Source organism: Chiloscyllium punctatum, chromosome 8 (genome assembly GCF_047496795.1).
Source record: "Chiloscyllium punctatum isolate Juve2018m chromosome 8, sChiPun1.3, whole genome shotgun sequence".
Lineage (NCBI taxonomy): Eukaryota > Metazoa > Chordata > Chondrichthyes > Orectolobiformes > Hemiscylliidae > Chiloscyllium > Chiloscyllium punctatum.
In genome coordinates, this window is record NC_092746.1 from 27,646,203 (window position 1) to 27,672,898 (window position 26,696).

At 40.1% G+C, this 26,696-nt stretch overlaps 1 protein-coding gene across 3 annotated transcripts in view; it reads left to right on the forward strand.

The window, feature by feature from the left end:
• Window positions 1-26,696, forward strand: part of fam133b (family with sequence similarity 133 member B) — a 43,021-nt gene that overhangs the window by 7,798 nt on the left and 8,527 nt on the right. For 2 of the 3 annotated variants that reach the window (XM_072575268.1, XM_072575270.1), the window contains exons 3-9: window positions 12,244-12,322; window positions 13,311-13,385; window positions 16,786-16,815; window positions 16,954-17,022; window positions 21,698-21,796; window positions 21,860-21,934; window positions 22,468-22,542. In XM_072575268.1, the coding sequence (XP_072431369.1) occupies window positions 12,244-12,322; window positions 13,311-13,385; window positions 16,786-16,815; window positions 16,954-17,022; window positions 21,698-21,796; window positions 21,860-21,934; window positions 22,468-22,542 (502 nt within the window). The remainder of the gene's footprint in view (window positions 1-12,243; window positions 12,323-13,310; window positions 13,386-16,785; window positions 16,816-16,953; window positions 17,023-21,697; window positions 21,797-21,859; window positions 21,935-22,467; window positions 22,543-26,696) is intronic. The other variant, XM_072575269.1, reaches the window with a different exon arrangement.

Sequence of the window (26,696 nt, forward strand, 5' to 3'; positions counted from 1 at the left end):
GCTATAGAGCAGGATCATAAGACACAACTTATAGCAAACGATGACTGCCATGCATGCAGCTGATACGATATGTTGAACAAGCCTAGATTGCTGTTAAATCTTTCATCTTTTACAATGGATTGCAGGTTTCACTTTATTCATATGTAAATCCAAGAACTTCTTTCAAATCACACTCTTGAGATAACTTAAGGTTTTACATTTAAAAAAAGTCACGTAGCAGATCAGGCAATGCGTTAAAGATGTGAGGTTAGGGTCTGTCTTATCCCAATTTTGAGTCAGACAGTTTCTGTTTCCAGAGTAGGAATTTATAAAATGTTACATGGATTGACTGCCTACAGATTGTGTGCTTTTTGAACAAAAATAAAAATGTATCCGCAATTACAAATCTGCAAATGCAAATTCACCCCATAGACTGTGTGTAAGAGTGTACGTGTGTGTGTATGATGTAGTGGGGTCACTTGTCGTATGACATGAACCCAAGGTCCTGGTTGAGGCCATCATCATGGGTATCGAACCTGACTAACAACCTCTGCTCGACCACTCTGCGTTGTGGCGTATCCCAAAGTCCACCTTGGAAAATGGTCACCTGAAGATCCAAGGCCAAATGTCCCTGATCACTGAAGTGTCCCCTAACTAGGAGGGAGCATTCCTCTCTGGCAATTATTGCGCGGAGTCCATTCATCCATTGTCATAGCTTTTGCTTAGTCTCACCAAGGTATTATGCCTCAGAGCATTCTTGCCTGCAGCATATGAGATAGACGATGTTGGCTGAGTCACATGAGTACCTGCCACATACATGGTGGGGGTGATGTCCCCACGTGTAATGTTAGTTTAGAGCGTTAATGTATAAGGCGAAAAGTTGTGGTCCCAACACTGAGCCTTGCAGAACACCACTTGTCACCGGCTGTCTCCTGAGAGAGACTCTTTTATCCCCCTTCTCTGCTTTCTGTCAGACAGTCAAGCTTCTATCCACCTTGCCTCTGGCACTTATCTTACAGTAGCTTCCTATGTGGGACCTTGTCAAAGGCCTTCTTGAATATAACATCCACTGGCTCTCCTTGGTCTAACCTGCTTGTTTTTTTTATCGGTATTTTTATTGAACATTTAAGATTTTTACAAGTTTACAAATAAAAAAAACCAAGTATAAACATTGATATACAATTAAATCTTAAATAACTAAAAACCAAAATCTATCAAACAGAAAAAAGAGATACCGAGAGAAAAAAAAACAAAACTCAATTAACTACTAATCTAACCTACAACTAACCAGAGTGTATGATTAAATCTCTTAACTTATTCAGGGAAAAAAAAACGACGGATAACACAGAAATTGAGTAGTGAGATACATGCTCGGAATGTCTTAACATCAAATCATAACAAAACCCATATTCATGCGGGATTCCTCTCCCAAGGGGTCAAGGACCAGCCAGGTTCGCCATCTCAATTAAATAAAAGCCCTTGTTAGGATGGCCAAAATATCTGTGTTTGTATAATTCAAGAAGGGCTGCCATATTTTATGGAATAATTTGGTTTTTTGGTGTACCATATTTGAAAGGAAGTCAAGGGGAATATATTCCATGATTATTCTGTGCCAATTTGAAAGTCCAGGGGGGCCCTCAGCCACCCAGTTTACCAAAATATTTTTCCTTACACAGAAAGAGAGAATGGAAAATAATCTCTTGCCGTGCATATCCAGGGAGGGTAAGTTCGAAAAGCCCAAAAGGAGAGATACTGGATCCACTCTAATTTCCGTTCCTAAATTTCTGTCAGCACTTGCTACTTTAGTCCAATATCTACGGATCTTATGACAGGTCCATAAGCAATGTACAAGAGTGCCCACCTCTATTTTACATTTGGGACACATTGGAGATGCTCCTGCCTTAAATTTTGCCAATCAGTTCGGTGCTATATGGACCCTATGAAGTATCTTCAACTGAATGGCCTGAGTTCTGTTGCAGATGGAGATTTTTTTTCTGGCATTTTCCCAAATGTCATTCCACATTTCTATAGAGATTTCCAGTCCCAAATCCTGATCCCATGTTTTAAGCAGATTGCCCATTTCTTCCGATACTTCATCACGTAATAAATGATAAATAGTGCTGACCGAAGATACTCCCATTGGCTATAACACTCTACGTTCTCTGTCTGGTTTATAAAGACTAAATAATAGCAAAGTCGTCTTCTGTATGTAATCTCGAATTTGGAAGTATCGAAAGAGATCACCATTAGGTAATCCAAATTTCTGATGCAGCTGTTCAAAAGACATCAGGACCCCTTCTTTAAATAGATCCCCTAAACAGGAGATACCCTTGGATCTCCAGAGTTTGAAAGTGGCATCTGTCAGCCCAGGTTGGAATCCCCATGCTCCCACTTTTGGAGCATAGGAGGATGTTTTACGTGAATTGCCGTCATTTTGCCGGATTATATTCCAAGCTTTAATTGTATTTAGTATTATAGGGTTTTTACATTGATCAGTGATGATTTTCCTCTTGTCTGAAAACAAGAGGTTATTAAGTGGGTATACTGTCTATTTTACAGAATGATATGGAATTTTTTTAAAAATCGAGGAGGCAAAAAACATATCAATTCTGGTATGACATTTATGTGGATTGGAGTAAAAAGAAAAATTTCTGCCCTATGGGTGAAGGCATCTCCATACATCATCTAGTCCTAATTCTTTGTTCAAATCCACCAATTGTCTGGATCTGGGGAATACTCCTGCAGTACTCTTGGGAATCCTGTGTATTTCTGGATCCATGATACAATTAAAATCTCCCCCTATAATTGTATGATGAGCACCGAGAGCCATAAATTTTATAACGGAAGCCTTCTCAAAATTGAAAAGGATGTGCCGGGGGACAATACAGATCTAAGATCCCCTAGTCCTCTCCATTTATAAGGGTTTTAATCAGAATATATCATCCAGATTCGTCTTTTATCTGATTTAGGATTTTGAAAGGGAGATTCTTCCGAATAAGGATAACAACTCCCCTACTTTTTGAGCTGAAGGAAGAAAAGAAGGCCTGATCAAATCCACCCTGTCGTAATTTCAAATGTTCTTTATCCAATAAGTGTGTCTCCTGTAGGAGAGCTATATCAACCCTTTCTTGAGATTTGATAATATTTTCTTCCTTTTGACTGGTGAATTACTCCCCTTGACGTTCCAGGTACACCATTTAACCAAATGATTAACCATAATTGTCCGGGTAAGTCCGAGACCCCTTGGGAGAAGAAACCCTATCCAAAACATCCAGAGCATAGTGCATATAAAATTCACATAAATAAAGGCTCTTTAATACACTCCCATCAATATAATAAAAAACTATTTCTAAATAAAAAAATATAAAACGTATTTAAATGGAGATTTTCCCCCTTGTTCCCAGGGGACATCACTTCCTTTCCAAAAGCCCATCATATCCTCTCCCAACCAGTGCCCCACCCTTGACCCAGGCACCCCACGATAAGATGAAGAAAATTCAAATATACTAGAGGTGGAACTAACAGTGAGCACCCTACCCACCCCCACCCACACCAACACCTGGATATATTTGGGAATGTTAATACCATGTATAACTATAAAATTACAGTCTCAACAAGTAATAATTAAATGTATAATATAAAATAACAGGGGAAAACGACCCCACTCCTAAAGACAGATAAAATAGCATAAGGTAACCACCTCCCCCCACCAACATTAACTAGACCCCCCAGCCTTTATAAATATATATTTAAAAAAAAGGAGGGGGGAGGAGAAAATCGCTAAGTAGAGAACTAATAAACCCCTCTCTCCACCTCCCGGAGATGATATTAAACAGTAAGGTAATGAAAGGAATTAATAACTTAAAAAAGGGGGGGTGTATACTGGGATGGGGGGGGGGGGGGGGGGAGGGCAAAACAACATCAGTTAACTTTTACAATTTATCTAAGAGAGTCCAAAAATTCCTTGGCCTTCTCCGGCGATCCAGAGTTGTACACTGACCCTTCATGGTTAAAACGTAGCGTTGCTGGGTAGCAGAAGGAGTACTGAATATTTAAATCCCTTAAATGCTTCTTCTCTTCGTCAAACATCTTCCTCTTTCGGACCAAAGTTGAGGAAAAGTCCTGGAATGACATAATCTTGGATCCTTTATAAATCAAGGCTTGGGGATCTTTCCCAAGATTTCTGGAAGCTTCTAAGAGTATCTGCATCTCCTTGTAGCTCTGCAGCCGGAACAGGACCGGTCAGGGGTGCTGGTTCGAGCCGGGCCCACGTATTGCAACCCGGTAGGCCCATTCCACTCTAACCTGGCCTGATCTAGCCTCCAGATTTAAAAGCTGTGGAAGCCATTGCTCGAGGAACACTGTAAGCTTGCCTTCCTCTTCTCGTTCGGGAAGGGCCGGCAAACAAATATTTTTTCAACAACCCCGATCCACGGCCGATTTTGCTATAGTCTCGGAGGTTGCGGCCTTTAGCTCCGCCCCTCCGTCTCAGCGCTTGATTTCCTCAAAGTCTCGGTCATGCTTTTGTAGCGTGGCCGAGAGTGAATTCCATCTGCTCCGGGACTCTTCGATGAAGGTGTCGATCTTCGCATCAAGTTTGGAAATTATTTCCATGAGGCTCGCCACCGTAGGTAAGTCCCCTGGGGTGGCTGCGAATTCCTCTGCTGCAGCCGGGGAGGGTGGGGTCGGGGTCGGGGGGGGGGGGGGGGGGGGGGCGGGGGCGGGTTCCTGCCTGCTGAGAACTGCGGGCTCCCTTCCCTTTAATCATTTTTACAGGAGATTAGATTGTTTAAATTCAGTTTTTTCCTCTCCAGACGTCCCCAACAGTACCCTTCCACTGACACACTCATTCGTTTGGCCGAACTGGTCCTCACCCTTAACAATTTCTCCTTTGAATCCTCCCACTTCCTCCAGACCAAAGGTGTAGCCATGGGCACACGTATGGGCCCCAGCTATGCCTGTCTCTTTGTTGGCTATGTAGAACAGTTGATCTTCCGTAATTACACCGGCACCACTCCCCACCTCTTCCTCCGCTACATTGATGACTGCATTGGCGCCACCTCGTGCTCCCGTGAGGAGGTTGAGCAATTCATCAACTTCACCAACACATTCCACCCTGACCTTAAATTTACCTGGACTATCTCTGACACCTTGCTCCCCTTCCTGGACCTCTCCATCTCCATTAGTGACGACCGACTTGACACTGACATTTTTTACAAACCCACTGACTCCCATAGCTACCTGGATTACACCTCTTCCCACCCTATCTCTTGCAAAAATGCCATCCCGTATTCCCAATTTCTCCGCTTCTGCCGTATCTGCTCCCAGGAGGACAAGTTCCACCTTAGGACACACCAGATGGCCTCCTTCTTTAGAGACCGCAATTTCCCTTCCCATGTGGTTAAAGATGCCCTCCAACGCATCTCGTCCACATCCCGCACCTCCGCCCTCAGACCCCACCCCTCCAACCGTAACAAGGACAGAACGCCCCTGGTGCTCACCTTCCACCCTACCAACCTTCGCATCAACCAAATCATCCGTCGGCATTTCCGCCACCTCCAAAAAGACCCCACCACCAGGGATATATTTCCCTCCCCACCCCTTTCCGCCTTCCGCAAAGACCGTTCCCTCCGTGACTACCTGGTCAGGTCCACACCCCCCTACGACCCACCCTCCCATTCTGGCACTTTCCCCTGCCACCGCAGGAACTGTAAAACCTGTGCCCACACCTCCTCCCTCACCTCTATCCAAGGCCCTAAAGGAGCCTTCCACATCCATCAAAGTTTCACCTGCACATCCACCAATATCATTTATTGTATCCGTTGCTCCCGATGTGGTCTCCTCTACATTGGGGAGACTGGGCGCTTCCTAGCAGAGCGCTTTAGGGAACATCTCCGAGACACCCGCACCAATCAACCAAACCGCCCCGTGGCCCAACATTTCAACTCTCCCTCCCACTCTGCCGAGGGCATGGAGGTCCTGGGCCTCCTTCACCGCCGCTCCCTCACCACCCGACGCCTGGAGGAAGAACGCCTCATCTTCCGCCTCGGAACACTTCAACCCCAGGGCATCAATGTGGACTTCAACAGCTTCCTCATTTCCCCTTCCCCCACCTCATCCTAGTTTCAAACTTGCAGCTCAGTTACTAACTCCTTGACTTGTCCGACCTGCCTATCTTCTTTTCCACCTATTCACTCCACCCTCTCCTCCTTGACCTATCACCTTCATCTCCTCCCCCACTCACCCATTGTACTCTGTGCTACTCTCTCCCCACCCCCACCCTCCTCTAGCTTATCTCTCCATGCTTCAGGCTCACTGCCTTTTTTCCTGATGAAGGGCTTTTGCCCGAAATGTTGATTTCGCTGCTCGTTGGATGCTGCCTGAACTGCTGTGCTCTTCCAGCACCACTAATCCAGTGTTTAAATTCAGTACTGAGCAACTAACTACACTAATTAAAAACTATTTTAAATGATTTGGTGAGTGTGGTGGAGGCGAGTGGCTCACTCTGCCCAAGTCTTGGGAGGAGCACTATAGACTCGGACTGACTGGGTTGCCGCCATCTTGCATCCCCCTAACCTGCTTGTTACTTCCTCAAAGAATTCTATCAGATTCATCAGGCATGACCTCCCCTTGACGAAACCATGCTGCCTTTGCCCTATTTTATCATACACTTGCAAGTATTCAGAAATCTCATCCTTCAGAATGGATTCCAGGATCTTATCCATGACCACGGTTAGGCTAATTGGTCTATAATTTTTCATCTTTTGCCTTGTTCCCTTTTTATACAGGGGTGTCACGTTAGCAATTTTCCAGTTTTCTGGGACCCTCCCTAATTCTAGCAATTCCTGAAAGTTCACAACTAATGCCTCTACTATCTCTTCAGCTATCTCCCTTAGAACACTGGGGTGTGGTACATCTGGTCTGGGTGATTTATCCACCTTCAGGCCATTCAGTTTTTCTAGCACCTTCGCCTTGGTGATGATCACCATACTTGGCTCTGCCCCCTCACTCTTGAATTTTTAGGATATTACTCATGTCTTCCACTGTGAAGATTGACATAAAGTAATTATTCAGTCTCAGTCATTTCCTTATTCCCATTACTATCTATCCAGTGTCATTTTCCAGTGGCCCAATGTCCACTTTTGCCTTTCTCTTTGCCCTTTATATATCTAAAGAAACTCTTACAGTCTTCCTTTATATTACTGGCTATAGTTTACCCTCATTTAATCTTCCTCCTTTTTTTGTTGTCCTCTTGGTCTTTGTAAGCTTCCCAATCCTCTAGTTTCCCACTGCCCTTTGCCACATTATATGCTTTTGCTTTTTGCTATCCCTGACTTCCCTCATCAGCTATGATTGCCTCATCGTCCCTGTACCATGTGAAATTTCTTTGGGATGAATCTCTGCTGTGTCACCTGAATTACTTCCAGAATCTCCTGCCATTGCTACACTCTTTCCTGCTAGGCTTCTCTCCGTCAATTTTACCCAGCTCCTCCCTCATGCCTTTATTCAGCTGTAATACCATTACCTCTGATTCGATCTTCTCGCTCTCAAATTGAATTTACTCTGCAAGCATATTGTGATCACCACCTCCTAAGGATTCCTTCACCTTAAGTTCCCTTATTAAGTCTGCCTCATTGCACAACAGTAAATCCAGTATTGTCTGTTCCCCAGTGCTCCAAAGCCAGGTGGAGAGATGTTTAATTAGTTATTTGTTAAAGGGTTGTGGGGATTGGGCAGGAAGTTGGAGGTGAGGCCAAGGTAAGATCAGTCATGATCGTATCAAATGGCAGAGTAGTCTCAAAGGGCTGAATCACCTATCCTAGTTCTAATGTTCTTATTCAGGCTTGCTATATTGAACAATTACGCATTGTGACTCCTGATTTTGTTCATTGTTTTCAAATCATCGCTTTCTAAATTAGCCCACCTAAAATTGATCTGCATCTATGCCACAAGATTTATTTCTCCACTTCCAAGCACATGCAATTTTAGTGCTCTTAATTTTGTCTTTATAGAGTATTTCCCTGCAACATTTCCCCTCAAGCACCTTTTTTTTATTTTGGAGTCTTAACGTTATGTATCAACAGTCTGCAGGAGATACATGATAAAAACAAGGATTGCAGCTGCTGGAAACTAGAGTCTAGATTAGAGTGGTGCTGGAAAAGCACAGCAGGTCAGGCAGCATCCGAGGAGCAGGAAAATCGACGTTTCGGGCAAAAGCCCTTCATCTGGAATAGAGCTGTATTCCTGATGAAGGGCTTTTGCCCGAAACGTCGATTTTTCCTTCTCCTCGGATGCTGCCTTACCTGCTGTGCTTTTCTAGCACCACTCTAATCTACACTTCAAGAGATACATACCAACCATATCAACAGCTGGCATTATGGCATGCTGCTTCTGTAGGGATAACTGGATAACAATCAGGATTCTGACTATTTTGTTCACCCTCTTTTTGAGCACACAAGCCAACTTTAATACACCTATCAGTTATCAGCTGATGTAGCAGCACTATGATTTGGACAATAAGGCTTCCTGTCTCTGTGCCTGGGTTATTCAATTCATGAAATTGCTAAGCCATCAGCAAAGCATTGTTTTTATGATACAATGAAGTGAATTTTGGAATATTAACTCTGAAGAAATATTCGTGTGTCAACAGGAATAGTCATTGTGCTCTGATACGTCATTGCCTTGTGTCACCTACACTGCATCTATAAATGACACTTCCTGGTTTTCAGATTTCAGGCAATTTTTTATTCACCCAAGGGATATGGGAATCGCTAAATGGTTGACATGTATTACCCGACCCTGGTTGCAGTTGAGAAGGTGGTAGTGAGCTGCCTTGTTGAACCTTCATTTAATGAGCTGAAAGCGTTTTTAATTTGCAGGTAATTTTGGCATTTGCCATCTTGGCACATCCAACATAAAAAACAAAGCGTTGGAGGAACTCAGCAGGTATGGCACTGTCTGTGGAGAGAGATTTGCATTAACAAAGTTCCCAGGGTTCCAAACAAGAGTCATATTGGATTTGGAGTTTTCATTTTGTTTCTCTCTCCACATACACTGCCATACCACGAAGTTTCTCCACTACTTTATTATTTCAGATCTTCAGAGTGTGCAGTACTTTGCTTTTATTTACATATCCAGAAACTGTGTTTTTCAGTTGGCACAGAAAATTCTAATTCAATCTATTTTCTAACCAAACTAATCAGCAATGATGTGAAAATGAGAATTTGAAAGAAATTAGTATAATTTAAGAGGAAGTACTCAAAATTAATTACATGAATGTTGTTAAATTTCTTGAACAGTTGAGCCAAATCTCAGAGAATTGAATGAGGTGGCTGTAGGGATAGTGGATGCATTGGTAGTCCAGTGTATTCAAGTCTCTTTAGATTCTACAAATGTTCCTGCAAATTGGAAAATAGCAAATATATCCCCCACTTTTTAAGAAGTGAGACAGAAATTAAACAGAACTAAAAATCTGTTAATTTTCCAATCTTTTGATGTGAAACTTTGGTATCTTTTGTAAAAAAAAATGTAAATGGACAAAAAAGGTATGTTTGGGGAGAGTCATTATGGATTTTCGGAAGAAGAAATCATGTTTGGCAAACCTGTTGCACTTGAAGGTGCTACTTGTAGCTTAGATAAAAGAGAACCAATGCCTTTGATGTAACTGGATTTCAGAAGGTGCTCAATGAGGTCCAAATAGGAGGTTAGTAAACAAAAGTAGAGTGTGTGGGATGGGAGAGGATATAGATATGGTGGATTGAGAGTAGAAGGAAATGAATCATTATTTGGATGGTAGACTGTTACTAGTGCAAGGGTCAGTGCTTGGCCACAGCTGTTCCATAATCTATAGAAATGATTTGGATGTGGGCACCTGTGCACGCTTGTGGTAAAGACTGTAAGAAATGGGTACAGAAATAGGCCATTAGGCTCCACCATTCAAAAGCATCATGGTTTATCAGACATTCCATGCATCCACTTTCCTGCCCTTTCCCCATATCTCTTGATTTCCCTTTTGATCAAAAATCTATGTCAGCTTCAGATTTACACAAGGACTCTGCCTCTGCAGCTCTCTGAGGTAGAGTTCCAAAGATACTCCGCCCTCAGAGAGAAGAAATTGCACTTCCTCTCAGTCTTAAATTGGCACCTCTTCTTCTTTCTGAGACTATGATCTCTGTTCCTAGAAATTCCCATGAGGGGGAACATCCTCTCAGCACTTGCCCTGTCTAGCCCTTAAGAATTCATGGGCAGCATAGTGGCTCAGCGGTTAGTACTGCTGCCTCACAGCGCCAGGGGCCAGTGCTGTCACCAATGAAGTAATATGTTTCCTAAATATATTATTTTCAACTTTGCTGATGATGCAAAGCAAGGTTGGAATGCAAATTAGGAGAGTGCAAGGAGACTTCAAGTGATTTAGGACAGGCTAAGTGGCCAGACAAGAACATAGTAGTTGGAATGTAATATGAATAACGCTGAGGATATCGTTCTCAATAGAAAAATCTGAAACATGTAATGTTTCTTGAATGGTAAGAGGGTGGGGAAGTGCTGGTGTCCAAAGAGATTTGGTGGCCCCTCTACAGCTTCCCACATCATAATCCCCTAATCGCACAGCCCGATTCCACATCCTTGCTAAAATCCAGAAACAGGACCACCCTGGCAGACCCACTGTTGTAGCCTGTTTCTGTTCCTTCCTTCTCTTAGTTTTATTTTGGGTAGTGGGGAAGATATAACTTAGGTTATTTCCCTTGATTACAAGTAAGTGACCTCTAATAAGTTCAATGTTGGATTTGCTCAGTAGCGGTCTTTCTATGTAAGAACACTTGGGAAAATTGAAAATACGAGCATGAGCAGGAGTAGGCCATTTGGCCCACTGAGTCTATATCAGAGAAGCTTCAGTTACATTGGAAAACTTAGTCAGCATGGATGAATTGGACTAAAGGGTCTGTTTCTGTGCTGTGTGACTCTGTGACTCTGACTCAGTCTTAAATTGGCACCTCTTCGTTCTGAGACTATGCTCTCTCGTCCTAGGAACTCCAATGAGAGGAAGCATCCTCTCAGCATTGACCCTGTCGAGCACCTTAAGAATGCTACATGTTTCAATAAAATTGTTTCTCTATCTTCTAAACTCCAGCGAGTAGAGTCACACCTTTGTTCATAAGACAATCCCTCCATTACCAGGAATCATCCTCATTTACTGACACAGAACTGTCTCAAATGAAATGTGTACTGAGGTACAGTGAAAAGTGGTCTTCTGTACTTTACAGGCAGATCGTACTATGCAAGTGCACCAAGGTAACAGAACAGAGTGCAGGATACAATGTTACAACTGCCAAGAAGGTGCAGAGGTATCAACATTAACATTAAAGAGATCCATTCAAAAGTCTGATAACAGCGAGGAAGCAGCTGTTCTTGAATCTGTATGCAAACTTCTGTGGAAATATTGAGAACGGCAGATGCAGGAAAGTCAGAGTCGATAAAATGTGGAGCTAGAAAAAGCACAGCAGGTTAAGCAGGCCAGAAACATCGACTCTCCTGCTCCTCTGCTGCTTGACCTGCTGTGCTTTTTCCAGCTCCATATTTTATATATCTTCTGTGCTGTGATAAGGTGGATTGAAAAAGATGTTTCCTCTTGTGGGAAAACCGAAGGCTAGGATCACTCTTTTAAATTAAAGGGTTGCCCTTTTAAGACATGATTTTTTTTTTTCTCTCAGTCTTTAGAACACACTTGCTCAAAAGGCAGTAACAGCAGAATCTTTGAACATTTCTAAGGCAAACTTAAATTCTTGATAAACAGGGATGAGAGGCTGTCAGGGTGGGTGGGAATGTAGAGTATTCAGATCCGCTGTAATCATATTAAATGGCAAAGTAAACTCAAGAGTCTATGCCTAATTCATGTGTTCAATTGTTGGTTAATCTTTGGTATTTGTGTAGAAAATACCTAATTCAGATGTGCTCTTTTATCGAGTAATGAGTAGCTGTATTGCTGCAGAATTGGATAAAATAAATTGTATAACAATTTTCATGTTTATTGCAGTCAAATTATAAACCTACCCAACATATTCCTGGGGTGGCAATAATTGGAGTTTGCGTGCTTTAGTTAGGATAGTTGTACTTCTGGTTCTCCATTTGGATGTCCATAAACCAGTGCATAATGTGGCCTGCTTTCAAAGAAGATGTCAAATCTAAAGAGAGTGCTCTGATTCTCATTATTTAATATAAATATTTGTTAGCATTGCTTTTGAAAGTATCTGTTTTGTATCCTTCCAGGGAAGAATTAAAAGAGCAGCTTGAGAAAAAAAAGAAAGGTTCAAAAGCTCTTGCAGATTTTGAAGAGAAAATGAATGAGGTTTGTTACACTTTATAGCATGACTATATGAAAAATCCCGTCAAATAGCCTGTTGATAATTAAGCCGTTTTGTTTGCAAAATTTTAAATGCGTTCATTTTTTCTAATTTCAGATTATCACAAGTTTTATTTTCCCTGACAAGTAATGTTGTAGAGAATTTATTATTCTGAATAGATCAAATGTGTTGTGTAGAGTAAGAATGATTCTTGGTGATGCAGTACATTTCTCCTAAGTAGCTTCAACATGTTGCTTAGATTTTGATTGGTTGTTGAATGTTGTTAGTTTTCAATGCCAGAAAAATTGTTTATCAGAAATTAAGTTTGTCCACACAATTTTAAAAAAAACTTGACTACTAGAAAAGCTAAATCCTAATTTTTCTAACTAATGTAATAGATGTGTCGTGTAAGGACCTTTTACTTTAGTCTCATTCAATATTATGTTCAGTGCCCAGTCTTTCAGCAAGATACGGTTAAAATGAAGCTTCAGGAGCAGCAGGATAGCTCTAACATCAGCTTCCTAAGTTCCACGTTTGGAGTCACCAGAAGCTGTCAACTGATTTACTTTTTAAATTAGTGAGCTCTAATTGCTTCAAAAGTAGGCATTAACATGTACAATTTCTGCCTTAAGGTAATGCTCCATTATTGAGAAATTCAACTTTGTGTGATTTTCATCACCATGCATACTGCTTCAATAAGATAGTAAAAATATAAGAGCACCGATCTCAATGAATTACAATTAAAACATCTTGTTTGAAAAATTTATGCTATTTGTGTTCAAATAGTTGCAGCAGGTGCCCACACTTTCAATACCGTAAATCTAAAATAAAGTCATGGCAGTGATGTCAGTGCAATAGGTAGGTAATGCAAATACTGTCAGAGATCTATTAAAGTTGTTGGTAATATAGTAGTTCTGAATAATAGTTTATATTTTAATACAATGTAACAGTTGTCTAATTTTTTGACCTAATTATTTGTTTTACTATCTTTAGAAATGGAGGAGAGAACTTGAGAAAAACAGAGAAAAGAAGCTTGGTGGAAGTGAAAGTTCATCTAAAAAGAGAGAGGTAAAGCTTACTTAAATCTGTAAATATCTAAATAATGGGTGGCCTTAGTCATTATGCTTTGTGCTTGCATTCAAAGCTGAGAATTAAATTCTGTCTTCTGCAAGGTTCTAATGAAAATGAATCTCTACAATCTCAATTAAATTCCTAAATGGCATCTTTGCTTATTACCAACCGTCCAAAAGGAAGGACTAAACTGAGAGTGAGTGAAGAAAGAGCTTCTGCGTAAGAATAACTGTTCTTAGTGATTATTTGATAGTGAGATTTCTTTCAAAGTTGAGCTGAGGTACACAATTAAGATGCTTTGAAACTTTACGATGAGACTTATCATGTTATATCCAACTTGAAGATGTTAGGTTGTTGAACTTCTCTGCATTAGACAGTGCCCTAAATCTACTTACCACAAGTTTTCTTCAGAGTTGCCCATCTGAATTCATTTTGTTCTGGGTGCTTTCTTCTGTTTCCATGCTCTCCACGTCAAGCCAAAGTCGTCTTGTTTTTTGTGTCTGTACCAGTTACATAATATACAGAGTCCAATTAGCTGGTTTAGATTTTTCAACTTACTTAAGCAGATTTCTGAATAACTAAAGTTTCTTATTGATGGAGCATGCACATTCTTTGCCCTCCTAGCAGCTTTGACAGGTTGACAACTAAAATAAGAGAACTTTGAAGGTGTGCAGGGATATTGCTCTACCAGAAGTCTAGCTATCTTCCTGTTATTTTCTTGAGTAGAACTATCCTTCCTTTTGGGTATTTTCTACAGATATTTTTAGGTTGTGAACATTACTAGCAAGGCCATCATTTCTTGCCTGTCCTTAAGATGGCGATAAATTTTCATCTTGAATAGCTGAAGTCCACTTGATGTAGGTATATCCACGATGTTGTTAAAGGGGAGTCCCATGATTTTCACTCAGGATATTGCAGGAATAATGATACAGTTCCAAATTGTCAGGGTGTGCGTGTCTTGAAGGGGACCTTCCAGGTGTTGACTTCCTGTGATACCTAAAAGGAAAGGACAACAGTCGAAAGTTTGAAAGGTGCTGTTGGAGGGGTCGTGCTGAGTTAATGCAATGCACTTTGATGGTACACACTGTTGCCACTATGCATCAGTGCAAGCCAAGGTGGTTGGAGTGCAAACTCGAGCAAGCTATTTTGCTTGAATGGTGTTGAACTTTTTCGAGTGTTGCTGCAGCTACACACGTCCAGGCACATGGGAAGTATTCCTTCAATTAGTCTTTGGTGGACAAATGTCAGTGAGTTAGAAGGTGAGTATTTCCCTCTGAGGTCCTGTTGCAGCAGCAGTATTTACAGAGGAACCTTGATTATCCAAAGGACATGGGCGGGGAGTATTTTGATCGGTTAATCGAATGCTGCATAACAGTTTAGCCAAGCATTGTGTCTTTGCGATCTTGCTGGATAATCCGGGATTCAGATAATCAAATGCCAGATAACTGAGCCAGCCATATACAGAGGAACCTCCATTAAGTTTCTAGTAAATTATATACCTCCCAGAATTCTTGTGGTGAGGATTCAGTGATGGTAATGTCGTTGAATATCAGGCAGAGATAAGTTATTTGCCACTTATTAGCTCGTATACTGGTTGATAGAAATGATTGAGTGTGATGATCTAGCTATATCATGAATAGTGTGTGGGATAGCTGTCCACCTTTTGCAGATGTTAGTGAGGAGTTCGAGTGCTTATTTGTCATAGAACAGTACAGCACAGGAGCAAGCCTTTAAACTCACCATGTCTGTGCCAACCACGATGCTATTCTAAGCTAATCCCGTTGCCTAGTTGTGGTCTGTATCCCTCTGTTCTCTGCCTACTGATGTCTGTCTAAATGCTGCTTAAGGTGGCACGGTAGCTCTAGTTAGACTGCTGCCTCACAGTGCCAGGGATCTGGGTTCAATTGTGTGGAGTTTGCACATTCTCCCCATGTCTGTGTGGGTTTCCTCTGGGTGCTGTAGTTTCCTCCCACAATCCAAAGATGTGCAGTCTATGCTAAATTGCCCATGGTGTTCAGGGATGTGTAGGTTAGGTACATCAGTTTAGGGGTTAACATAGAGTAATGGGGAATGGGACTGGGTGGGGTACTCTTCATAGGGTTGGTATGGACTTCCTGGACCGAATATCCTGTAGGGATTCTATGATAAACTTTACTGACACTTCTGCTTCTACCACCTCCCCTGGCAATGTGTTCCAGGCACCTACCACCATCTGTGTAAAAAAAAAACTTGCTTTACACATCTCCTTTAAACTTTCCCCTCTTACCCATGTCTACTTAAACACTCCCTTTCAGCACCATTTCCATATTCTGTGATTCTTTTTCTAATGTAGATACCTATCAAACTCAGTCTTGAAGATTCAGTCACTGAGTATCTTCGTAATCCTTTAGGGCAGAGGACTTCCAAGATTCACCATTGTCTAAGTGAAGAAATTACTTCATTTCTTAGACTCTTTATTCTGAATCCCTTCTTGAACACCTTGCCCAGCCCCACCACACCAAACCAAAGGAAGCATCAGGCGCAGTTTTCCATTTTCTCTGACCGAGTATGGGGATAGATATGTTTTGGTGACTAACAAACCACCCCCACTGTTGCGGTAACTCAATTTATTGGGCACCGATCAGCCCATTTTGTGCTAACAGGCAGAGTTCACATAACTTTCTCGGCATATTGCAGACCTTGATCCTGGCACACCAGGTCACCAGAAGCTGCAAATGAATCAAAGGTCAGCAGCTTCTGTGTTCTGAGACACATTTTTTGTAGATCCGGTAGCAAAAAACATAGTGTGTTTTTTCTTGTGGGGCAGGATTTATGGGGAAAGGGGATTGTTGGCAGGGGAACTTTGAGACGACCCTTCCTCCCTGCCAGAGGCATGGATGTTGGGTAGTTGCCCAACCCCACAGCCTTGCAGGTAGGTAATTGGAGAGGTGGTGATCTGAAACCTTTTAAAGTAGCCACAGTTAACCACTTAAGGACTTTAATTGGTGATCAGTCAAGGAAATTTCCAATGGACTTTCTCGCCCAAAACTTAATTGATGACGTCACAAGAAATGGGACAAGTATCTCACCTCTACCAACTCACCTAATTGTTTTCCCTTGCCACCTCATTGATAGAGAGAATTCCACCCATCCTCCTTGTATGAGATCATAACTTGTTCTTCTGAACTCCAATCAATTTAATCTTGGATCATAGGCATTTCTTTCATCCTGGGAATAAACAGAATGCTGCTGGGTTATTGTGCGGTGAATTAGGCATGACATGCAGAAGCATAGACCTGTGCTTCTGTTTCTTGCTGAATTTTCATTTTTGTTTAAATAAGAAATGAGTGTACAGTCCTTCAATACAGATAATCTTTTAGACCACAATCAATAATTCTTTGTTGTTATTCCTACTTAGAAAAAACGAAAAGAAAAGAAGAAAAGTAGGGTGAGCAAATTTTCAAAGAAAGTTTTTCTTCAAATTCTTATCATTTGATTTAATTCATTTCAGTTTGCTTTTAATTGCTAAGTTACAACAAATGGATGATAAATCTCTCAAGCTGTACTTTTGTTGTGTTTGGTCAAGCCGTCTTCATCTTCCTCCTCATCATCAAGCTCTGATTCTTCCAGCAGCTCTTCGGACACTGACAGTAAGGTGAGTATATGAATCTGCCGCAACACATTCATTTAATAAGAACACTTAAGATAATTCTATTTGATTTTAGTGAACTCTTTTGTTTTAAACTTGCATGTGCCCAGGTTGTTTTGTTGAATTTTGAGTTGGGAATTGCATTTGTATTTTTTTTGGAGGGGACACGAAAATAGGATTAAAACTCTGGAACTACTTTGGCTGTGGTGTAGTTTCCAAACATCCTGCAGTGAGCTGATAAAAATAGTTTTTCTGTTAACTGTAAAGGTATCCTTAAAAGCATAGGAAAGCTATCTGCACTTGATATCACTTCAGGAACTAAGGCTGGATTTTATCAGCCACCCAAAGATAGTTTGTGAGAAATGGAGGATGATAATAGAACAGAAGAGTGGACATGTATAATGATTATGCCTTCACGCTATCATGCTATTTTACGAATAACAGGAAAGGTGGAGAACATCCTTCCTGGCCAGAGTCCACTCAAATGAAAGAATCTCCACATCACAGCTGATATTTTACTTTTAGGGAAACATTTAGTGAACCATTGGTAGTCTGACTTTAGGCTTCAAGGGAGGGGCGGGGAGTGTCCCTCTTAATGGACCATTCTTTCGTCTACATTATGACACCCTTGTGACAATGCTCCACTGCCCCTTCATCCTTTGCAATCTTTATACCTCTCATAACATTTTCTGGCTCTGCCAATCGCACCAGATTGGGTGACCTACTCCCATATCATCCACTCTGTTAAGTGCAGTACCAATAGTAACCACCGTTCATTGTAGCGCTGCTGAGCTGTTGGTCTTCCATTTGGCTGATAGTTCTTTAATACAGAGTCTCGTGTTTTCTAGGGGCTAGCGGCCCTGAGAGCTGCTAATTAGTTGCAGCACAGCCAGAAAAAGCATTAGAGGTTCCAAACTCTGCCAGGTTGGGTTATCACCAGCTTTTGAGCCTATTGTCATGATTACCACTATACTACATTCCAGTGAGTATCTTGGAAGACTCAGTACCTGATGCCTTTTCATTTAAAAAAAATCAGACTAAAATTTTTAGTGTATAGTTGTTTTCTGAATAAAATTGGGTAAATATTCCATCTTAAACAGCACGCTCTTTTAATCCACAAATAGCAGTTGCATTTATGTGCTAACCATTTTAAAAATACTTTAGAGATAATAGAACTTTAATGTTTAGGGGATTGAATATAAAATTAATTGAGTGGTTTAGTTTAAATTTTATTCCCATTGCAGTGTTTTGAACAATAATTAATTGACCCTTGCAATTTTTATTAAATTACAGCACCACTACCTTTTGCATTCAATTTTTGATCTCTGCAAGATTACTTTCATGGAAATAACTCATCATATAAAATGATATTTAAGGTTTTTTTTAATAATTTATTCTAGTCTTAGCTTAAACTTTGAATTTACCCTGCTGCATTCACTAATAGGGTGAAGCAATAGGGTTCTGCACCATGATTGTGTTGAATGCAGCCTGAATCCAGATTTGAATACCTAAGCCTGGAATGAAGTAATGTGAAACTCCCTGGCAGAGTTAATTTGATTATTGTTTTGTTTCAGATTTAATTAATAACGAGTAAAAAGCAGTGGAATTCATGTTCTGCCAGGTGTAGATGCAACATTCCACATTTTTACTTCACCCCTTGACACTTGCTGGTGCCTGGCCATTTTGAAATCTCAAATCTAACAACTCAGAACTGGGCATTCATAAAGCCCTGTTGGCCATCGACAACAGCAGAATTGTATCCAACACAATGTGCAACCTTAAGGTAGTGATTGACCTGGACATAAAGGCTACATCAGATTGTGTGTGAAATTAAGGAACTCTAGCAAAGCTACAGTCAATGGGAATCAGACTGGAGGCCTATGACTCAGCAGTGCATCCACTGCTTTTTGTCATTTATATAAATGATTTGGATATGAACATCAGAGATATAATTATAAAGTTTGTAGATGACACCAAAACTGGAGGTGTCGTGGACAGCAAAGAAGGTTACCTCAGAACACAATGGGACCTTGATCAAATAGGCCAAAGGGCAGAGGAGTGGCAGATGGAGTTTAATTTAGATAAATGTGAGTAAATCAGAGCAGGACTTATACACTTAATAGTAAGGTCCTGGGGAGTGTAACTGAACAAAGAGATCTTGGATTGCAGGTTCATAGTTACTTGAAGGTGGAGTCCCAAGTAGACAAGATAGTGAAGAAGGCGTTTGGTATGCTTTCCTTTATTGGTTAGTGCATTAGTATAGGAGTTGGGAGGGCATGTTACAGCTATACATGACATTGGATTGGCCACTTTTGAAATATTGCATGCAATTCTGGTCTCCTTCCTATTGGAAAGAAGTTGTGAAACTTGAGAGTTCAGAAAAGGTTTACAAGGATTTTGCCAGAGTTGGAGGATTTGAGCTATTAGGAGAGGCTGAATAGGCTGAATGGGGCTGTTTCCCTGGAGTATCAGAGGCTGAGGGGTGACCTTATTGAAGTTTATAAAATCATGAGGGGCATGGATAGGTTGAATAGCTAAGGTCTTTTGCCCACAGTGGGGGAGTCCAAAACTAGAGGGTATAGGTTTAAGGTGAGAGGGGAAAGATTTAAAAGGGACCTAAAGGGCAACGTTTTCATGCAGAAGGTGGTGCATGTATGGAATGTGCTGTCAGAGGAGGTGGCGGCGGCTGGTACACTTACAACATTTGAAAGGCATCTGGGTGGGTATATGAATAAGAAGGGTTTAGAAGGATATTGGTGAAATGCTGGCAAGTGGGACTAGATTAAGTTAGGATATCTGGTTGGCATGGACGAGTTGAACCAAACGGTCTGTTCCCATACCATACAGATCTGTGACTCTATCTCAGCTCCAGGCCAACTCTGCAGGGGTTCCTCAAGGATAGTCTTAAGCTGAAGCATGTTCAGCTGCTTCAGAAGATCTGAATTGGGGGTGTTCACTACGATTGCACGATGATCAGCATCATTCAGTGACTGCTCAGACACTGAAGCAGTATTTTGCTACATTACACCCAGTCAATGACCATCTTAAGAGAGAATCTAATCATCGCCCCTTGACATTCAACATCTTACCATCACTGAAGATCTCACTATCAATATCCTGTGTGTTACAATTAACCAGAAATTAAACTGGTCTAGCCATATAAATGCAATGACTACAAGTGGTTTGAAATCCAACAGTGAATAATCCCTCTTGACTCCCCAAAGCCTGTCCCCCATCTGCAGCGCACAAATCAGAAGTGTGATTAAATATTATCCTCTTGCCTAGGTGATTGCAGCTCCAACCACGCTCCAAGCTTAACACCATCCAGGATAGGGCGATCAGCTTAATTGGTACCATAGCCACAAGAATTTACACCCTCAACACCTCACCCAGTAGCAGCTGTGTGTACCTTCTACAAGATGTATTGTAGAATTCGCTAAGGCTCCTTAGACAGTACCTTGGATAACCAGGACCCCCCTCATCAGGAAAGATAAGGGCAGCAGATACATGGAAATACCACCACCAAAGGTCCCCTTAATGCCAATCCCACCCTGATTTGAAAATGTATCATCATTCCTTCAGTGTCACTTAGTCAAAATCCTCCCTCCCTAACAGCACTGTGGATCCATCTATAACAAATGGACTCCAGTTCATAAGGCAGTTCACCATCACCTTCTCAAGGGGAATTAGGAAAGGACAATAAATACTGACCCAGTTGTGAATCCCACATCCCATGAATGATTTTTAAAAAACATAGTTTTGGAGTTGGTTTGGATCTTGTATTTACATTACTCAACTTTTCGAAGTTTGGTGTTGTTGCAATGCATGCATATGGTTATCAGTTTGTGAACTGCAGTTTGCAGTAGTAATTCCATCTATAGTGAGTTCTTGTTCTGTTTCGCTGTTGAGTCAGTGATTTTTGTTTACCATGGGATAAAGTGATCTCTGTAATGATTTATATACATTTTTCTGTGAGTGGAATGAAATTGACAAAGATCTAGTTACAAGCAGTGTGAATTTCAGTGCTTAGGGTTTCTTCTATTTAAAACAAAAACTGCTGTTTACTACTGAAGCTGCTTTATACTTTGTATAATTGACCCAGATAAACTGATGAAGTGCAGTTCCAAAATAGATATCTGGGAAAGAACCAAAAGCTTCATTAGAGGGGTTGTGGTGTGAAGAGCAAATTTCCATCAGCTGAATACTTAGCTGAACCTTGAACACATTCCTTAATTTATATTAAGATTTTTAAAAATATTTGAATTAATATTTCTGTGAAAATCTCACTATTGAATTTGACTGTTAAGAGACACTTAGATTTTTTTCTGATGCCGTAACCAAACTGTTTTCAGGGAAACTTCAGTCCATTACATAATTTTCAGAACAAAATAGACCATTTTTAAAAATGGTCAGACCTAATTTCCAAATGGCTTTTGAAATAAAATAACAGAGCATTATTGACTTTGAACTGAAATATAGTTTTTTTATTATGTGTCCATTTATACTTTTTTTTTGGATAGCAATTTAACAATTTTGTGCAATTCGCTCATGTTCGAGCTATACTAACTAAAGCTTTTGGATCAACACTAATGTTGCATAGTGCAATTATCAGTACAAGTAAATAAATATTTTAAAATAAATGGATCTGTTATTAAAACACAAATTAATATGTGCATTACAGGATGAAAAGAAACATGTTAAGAAGAAACGCAAGAGAAAGCATAGTACTGTGAGAAAATCCTCAGATGATTCTCAAGTTGATTGTGACATGAATACTAAGGTAGAGCAATTATCCATATGCTTTATTTTAATAAACATCAGTTTATTAAAATTAATTTAAAAGCATTGGTATATTTGTTTTAAGGAAAGTACAAAAAATAAAAAGAGAAAGATCAAGCAAGAAACAGAAAAAGAACAGGTGAGTAATCGTTCAATTGTAACACAAATGAAAAATTCTCTGATTAGACTTTGTGTTGCATAGACTATCCATGGAAACAGCTTATGAATCCCAAGCCAAGAACTTTGACATCATAATCACATCTCTGTATATAGACTTTGAGAGCCTTAGATTGTATATTCATTCAAATGGATGGGATGAAAATAAAATCACTCAGCTGCTTATCTTTTTGTTTTAAATTGCAACTTATATTGACATGGTGTCAGGTCAGGATTTGCATTTCAGATACAGCTGCTAAACATGTCATTCCAGTTCTCGACCTTGTCCCTCAGCATTCCAATAATTCTTTCATATGAACACTTACAACAATGTTAGAAGTCAACATTAAGCAACCAAAAGTTATCAGCAGTTTAGGGGGTGGGAACAAAGCAGCTCTGAAAGTGAACTTTTAACAGAACTTAGTATGTGCCTCCAAGTATTACTTAACATTTATTGCCAGACAGCTGACTAAACAATGTGGGTTCATTGTATTTTTAAATTCCCCATTCAATTAGGATAAGAAGAAGAAGCGTGATCATGCACAGAGAAGGTCCTCAGAGGAAAAATCTGACTCAGCTGAAGAAAATAAGGTTTGTAGAGAGGTGTTTTATTTACATGGCTAATCATTGTTTTCACCCAAAATATAACCGCATTTTATTTGTAATTGTTTTTTCTCTAACTGAGCGGAGAGATTCTGTTTAACAATTAATAAAGCATCTTAATTACAAGGTTGTTGACATGTGAGAGAGTATCTGGATGCTGATTATGCTATATAAGATTTGCTGGAAGATTTGAGCAAAAGGAAGAAGTTAAATAGGCTGGGGCTGTTTTCCCTGGAGCATCATAGGCTGAGGGGCGACCTTAGAGGTTTATAAAATCATGAGGGGCACAGATAGGGTAAATAGACGAGGTATTTTCCCTGGGATGGGGGAAGTCCAGAACTAGAGGGCTTAGGGTAAGAGGGAAAAGATATAAAAGAGACCTATGGGGTAACTTTTTCGCACAGAACGTGGTAAATGTATGGGATGAATAGGAAGGGTTTGGAGGGATATGGGCTGGGTGTTGGTAGGTAGTACTAGATTAGGTTGGGATATCTGGTCAGCACAGACAAGTTGGACCGAAGGCTTTGTTTCCATGCTGTACATCTCCATGACTCTATGACTTGTTGCTATTTATTGAACATTGGTTTGGACTTGTTTGGGATACTAATTTTTCTGGTGCATCTAAATGACATTTAAAAATTTTCATCTGAATGATAAAGATACGGTTCATTTCTACTATCTCTTGCACGCTGAGTAAGAAATTTATATTTTCAAGCCCCAAACCAGGACCATAATTTCAGTTGAATTTCTAATGCAGCACCAAGGCAGTGCTCCACTATCACGTGTATAACATATTCAACTAATCTGATGTGCGCACTTTATTTTTCCTATGTGATGAGTTCTGTATAGATTTCATCAATATTGCTAAGGTTCTCTGGTAATTTCATCGTGGCGGCTCCTCCTCTTGAATCAGAATAGTGCAAAAGCTATCAGGTAAGTTTACTTCTAGTTTCCTTTAGAGCAAGGTCACCAATTGGATACGAATGGATAATGAGCTATGACAGCAGTAAACACAAAGGGATTAACACTGCAGTATACTACATTGTGGAAAATTGAGAGATTCCTCGGGTAGCATAAGAAACATTCAGCAGAGTTCACAAATGGCTTTTTCTTGTTCCTCTTGATTACTGAGGTGGTCTTCACCATTTTTGACATTCCTGGCTGCGCTCTCTCTTAACTCCATTCAATATCTTTTCTAATATTATTAATAAACCTTTCCAACAAAATATCTCTTCCAGAAAATATTTGTCTGTGGGTTTCCTTTATCTATTTTGGGACTTTTTTTATTGTCAATATTTTTAATAAGCAAAGTTGTCTTCGGACCAGAGGCCAGCGCTGTCATGAGAGAGGTGATAGGTAGTGGTTTAAGCTGAGGGTTACCATGCCCAAGCAAGGTGAAGGATAACAGTGGAGGAACATTCATTGTAATCTCAGTCAGTGCAGGAATTCAGCCCATGCTTTAGTATCACGTATTAGCCAACTGAACTAACCGACTCCCTATATGCTTTGCTTATGAATATGCAATCTTTTCATTCCAAATTACACTGAACCAGTTTTGCATTTTATGAATTTGATCAGTTTTTCTTTTGCCTCTGCCTCTGGGCAATTATCGATGGCCAGCAAATGCTAACCTAGCCAATGACACCTACATCCTTTGCCAAATAGAGTTGGCAAAGCTGACAAGTGCAATTAAGGTAATTTTTAGTTCTAACACTCTGGTATTATATGTTGCACATGCAGATGCTCAATTACAATGCTTGCTTGTTTGTAGCAAGTCTCTTACAATTTTAAAAATAGATCTGAGAAGAAAACAGTATTTTCTCCTGAATAATTTTAAACTAAAGACATTTCAGCAACGTATCCTAACAAACTTCAAAATTTACCTCTTCCTTCCCTGCTTTTTTTATTCTGCTTAAGGAAACTCAAAGACTGCTATCGGAAATCATTTATTAATGTTGCATGCATACAATGTACTTGAGTGGACAAGCTTGGCACTGCCAGAATTAGAAACAGCAGGCCCTGTTTTTGAGTTCAAAGACAGTAACAATTTTACATTGACGTGAGAGGCTATTCAGAAGTTAATTATTATTAAACATAATTATGTATGGAATATTAATATTCTTCTATTTATACTGGGTCATTATTTGAACAAGAGTATAATAAGATTATAGCCCTGGCACTGAACGAGCAACCACCAGCTGTCTGTTTTTCACCTTGCCTGACAAATTATGGAGATTAATTCAGTAAGTCTGCTCATTTGTGGACTAGCACAGAAAATTTATTAAGCAGTGATAACATTGTTGAAACAAATTTTTCTCATCTTGAAAGAAAATTTTCCAGTCACGTATGACTTGAGTCCTACAGTACATGATTGATTGCTAGTGCCTTCTGACATCCTCATCCACTGTTTCATGTGTCCCCCTAACCTCCAACCAACCCACCACCTCCAATAGTTTTCTCGCTCTTTTTGCGGCTGGAGCATAAACACAGGTTTGATATTGTCACCCATTTTCCAAGAATAGGTGGGGAGACAGAAGCTTTCCTTTCACCTACTAATGCTTCAGACCCCACAAAAGTAATGAGAGCCTTCCATCTCCCAGACTTCCTGTTGTCCACAGTCATTCTGTTGCCTCCTTTTAGCTTAACATTGAGAAACGGGTGATCTGATGTGGCATTGAAACAAGAGATCCTACAATTAAGGCCTCCCCAGGTTAGCTCTGACTTCTCTCTTTTTTAAAACAAAAAACTTGCCGGGGGAGGAAACAGCTTTGAATAGCACGGTGAAAATGGAGATTAAACAAAGAACCAGATGAGAAGACAAAAAAGTTAATATATGAAGTCAAATATGCTTTGGCCAACGAGTAGCAAGATGGGCAGGACAAAATATACAAATGTTTTCAAAGCATAAAGAGCGGCAGCCAATAAAGAGGAAATGGCTTTAACAACTGCAGCATTTTGTCACATGCCATTCAGCAAAAACAGAAATATCCATAGCTCAAATCCAAAAGCATACAGACCAGTATAGCACCAGCCTGAACTAGGTTAGACTATACAAAGAGAACAAGCACTTTAATCCACATCTTGCCTCACATTTACATATTTAAAGAAATGTTATCAACCTCCGTGACCTCGTTTGTAAATCAGATTACATCAGTTACTTCCCAAAAAAAATTTAAACCAGAGAAATTAAAAGGAAATGAGCAAAAGTACAACAAAGTTAAGCAATGCATTAATCCTCTGACCTACAGTGGACAGCTGATCCTTTATTGAAATTTTTGACCTTGAGTTTAGTGTTTTTCTTTAAACTTGTCACACTTTTTAATTTTGATTAATTGAAAGTAAAAGAGCTGAACTGAGGAGATTGACATTAAATATTGTGTTGCACTCTTAGTCTTGGTCCCCAGTTCTGTTTCTCTTAATTTGAGCGAACATGCTCTGGTCTATTTCAGTAGGTTTTTAAAACATCATAATTTAAAGTATTAATTTCTATCAAATGCTGTCAGCTGGCTCTGCTTTCCACCAACCCATGCTGACTTTAGTACCAACGTTTAGCCATTCATAGGGATCTGTAACTCTCAAGTGCACCCTGCTTTACCAGTTTTTTTTTACTTATAATCAATTTGTAGATCTTGTATCATAATCTGTTTAATTACTTGTATTTGTTGGTAGGGGATGTAGGGAGATTTATGCTTGGGTTATGACTACATTTAATTTTTCTTCTCCATTGCTCTAACCTATTGACAGGTTGTCTTTCCGAACTGCTTTAATTCCTGTGACAGTAAAAGTCCCATAATGTTAAAAAGGAAATTCCAAAATTGTATGCAATGTCTGAAGGATTGATAATTGCATGCCCAGTTAGAGATGAGCATGACCAAAGACTGAAAAAGTCTTAAAAAGTTAGTGTCCTGAGTCTTATTACAGTGGTTAATTGTAATTAGTGCATATGCATCTAGGCCATTTCAAACATATAGAACCTTAACTTTTTGTTTGATCTAGAGTCTTGCTGGGAGCAGAAAGTAAATAATGCATTTTGAGGGTCTTGTTCCTCTGGGGGGTTTACTTCTCCAGGTATCAACCACAAATTTTGATTGGGGGAAGAGGCAGTAGTTGAGCTTGTGATAGCTCGAACTGGTCAGTTTCAC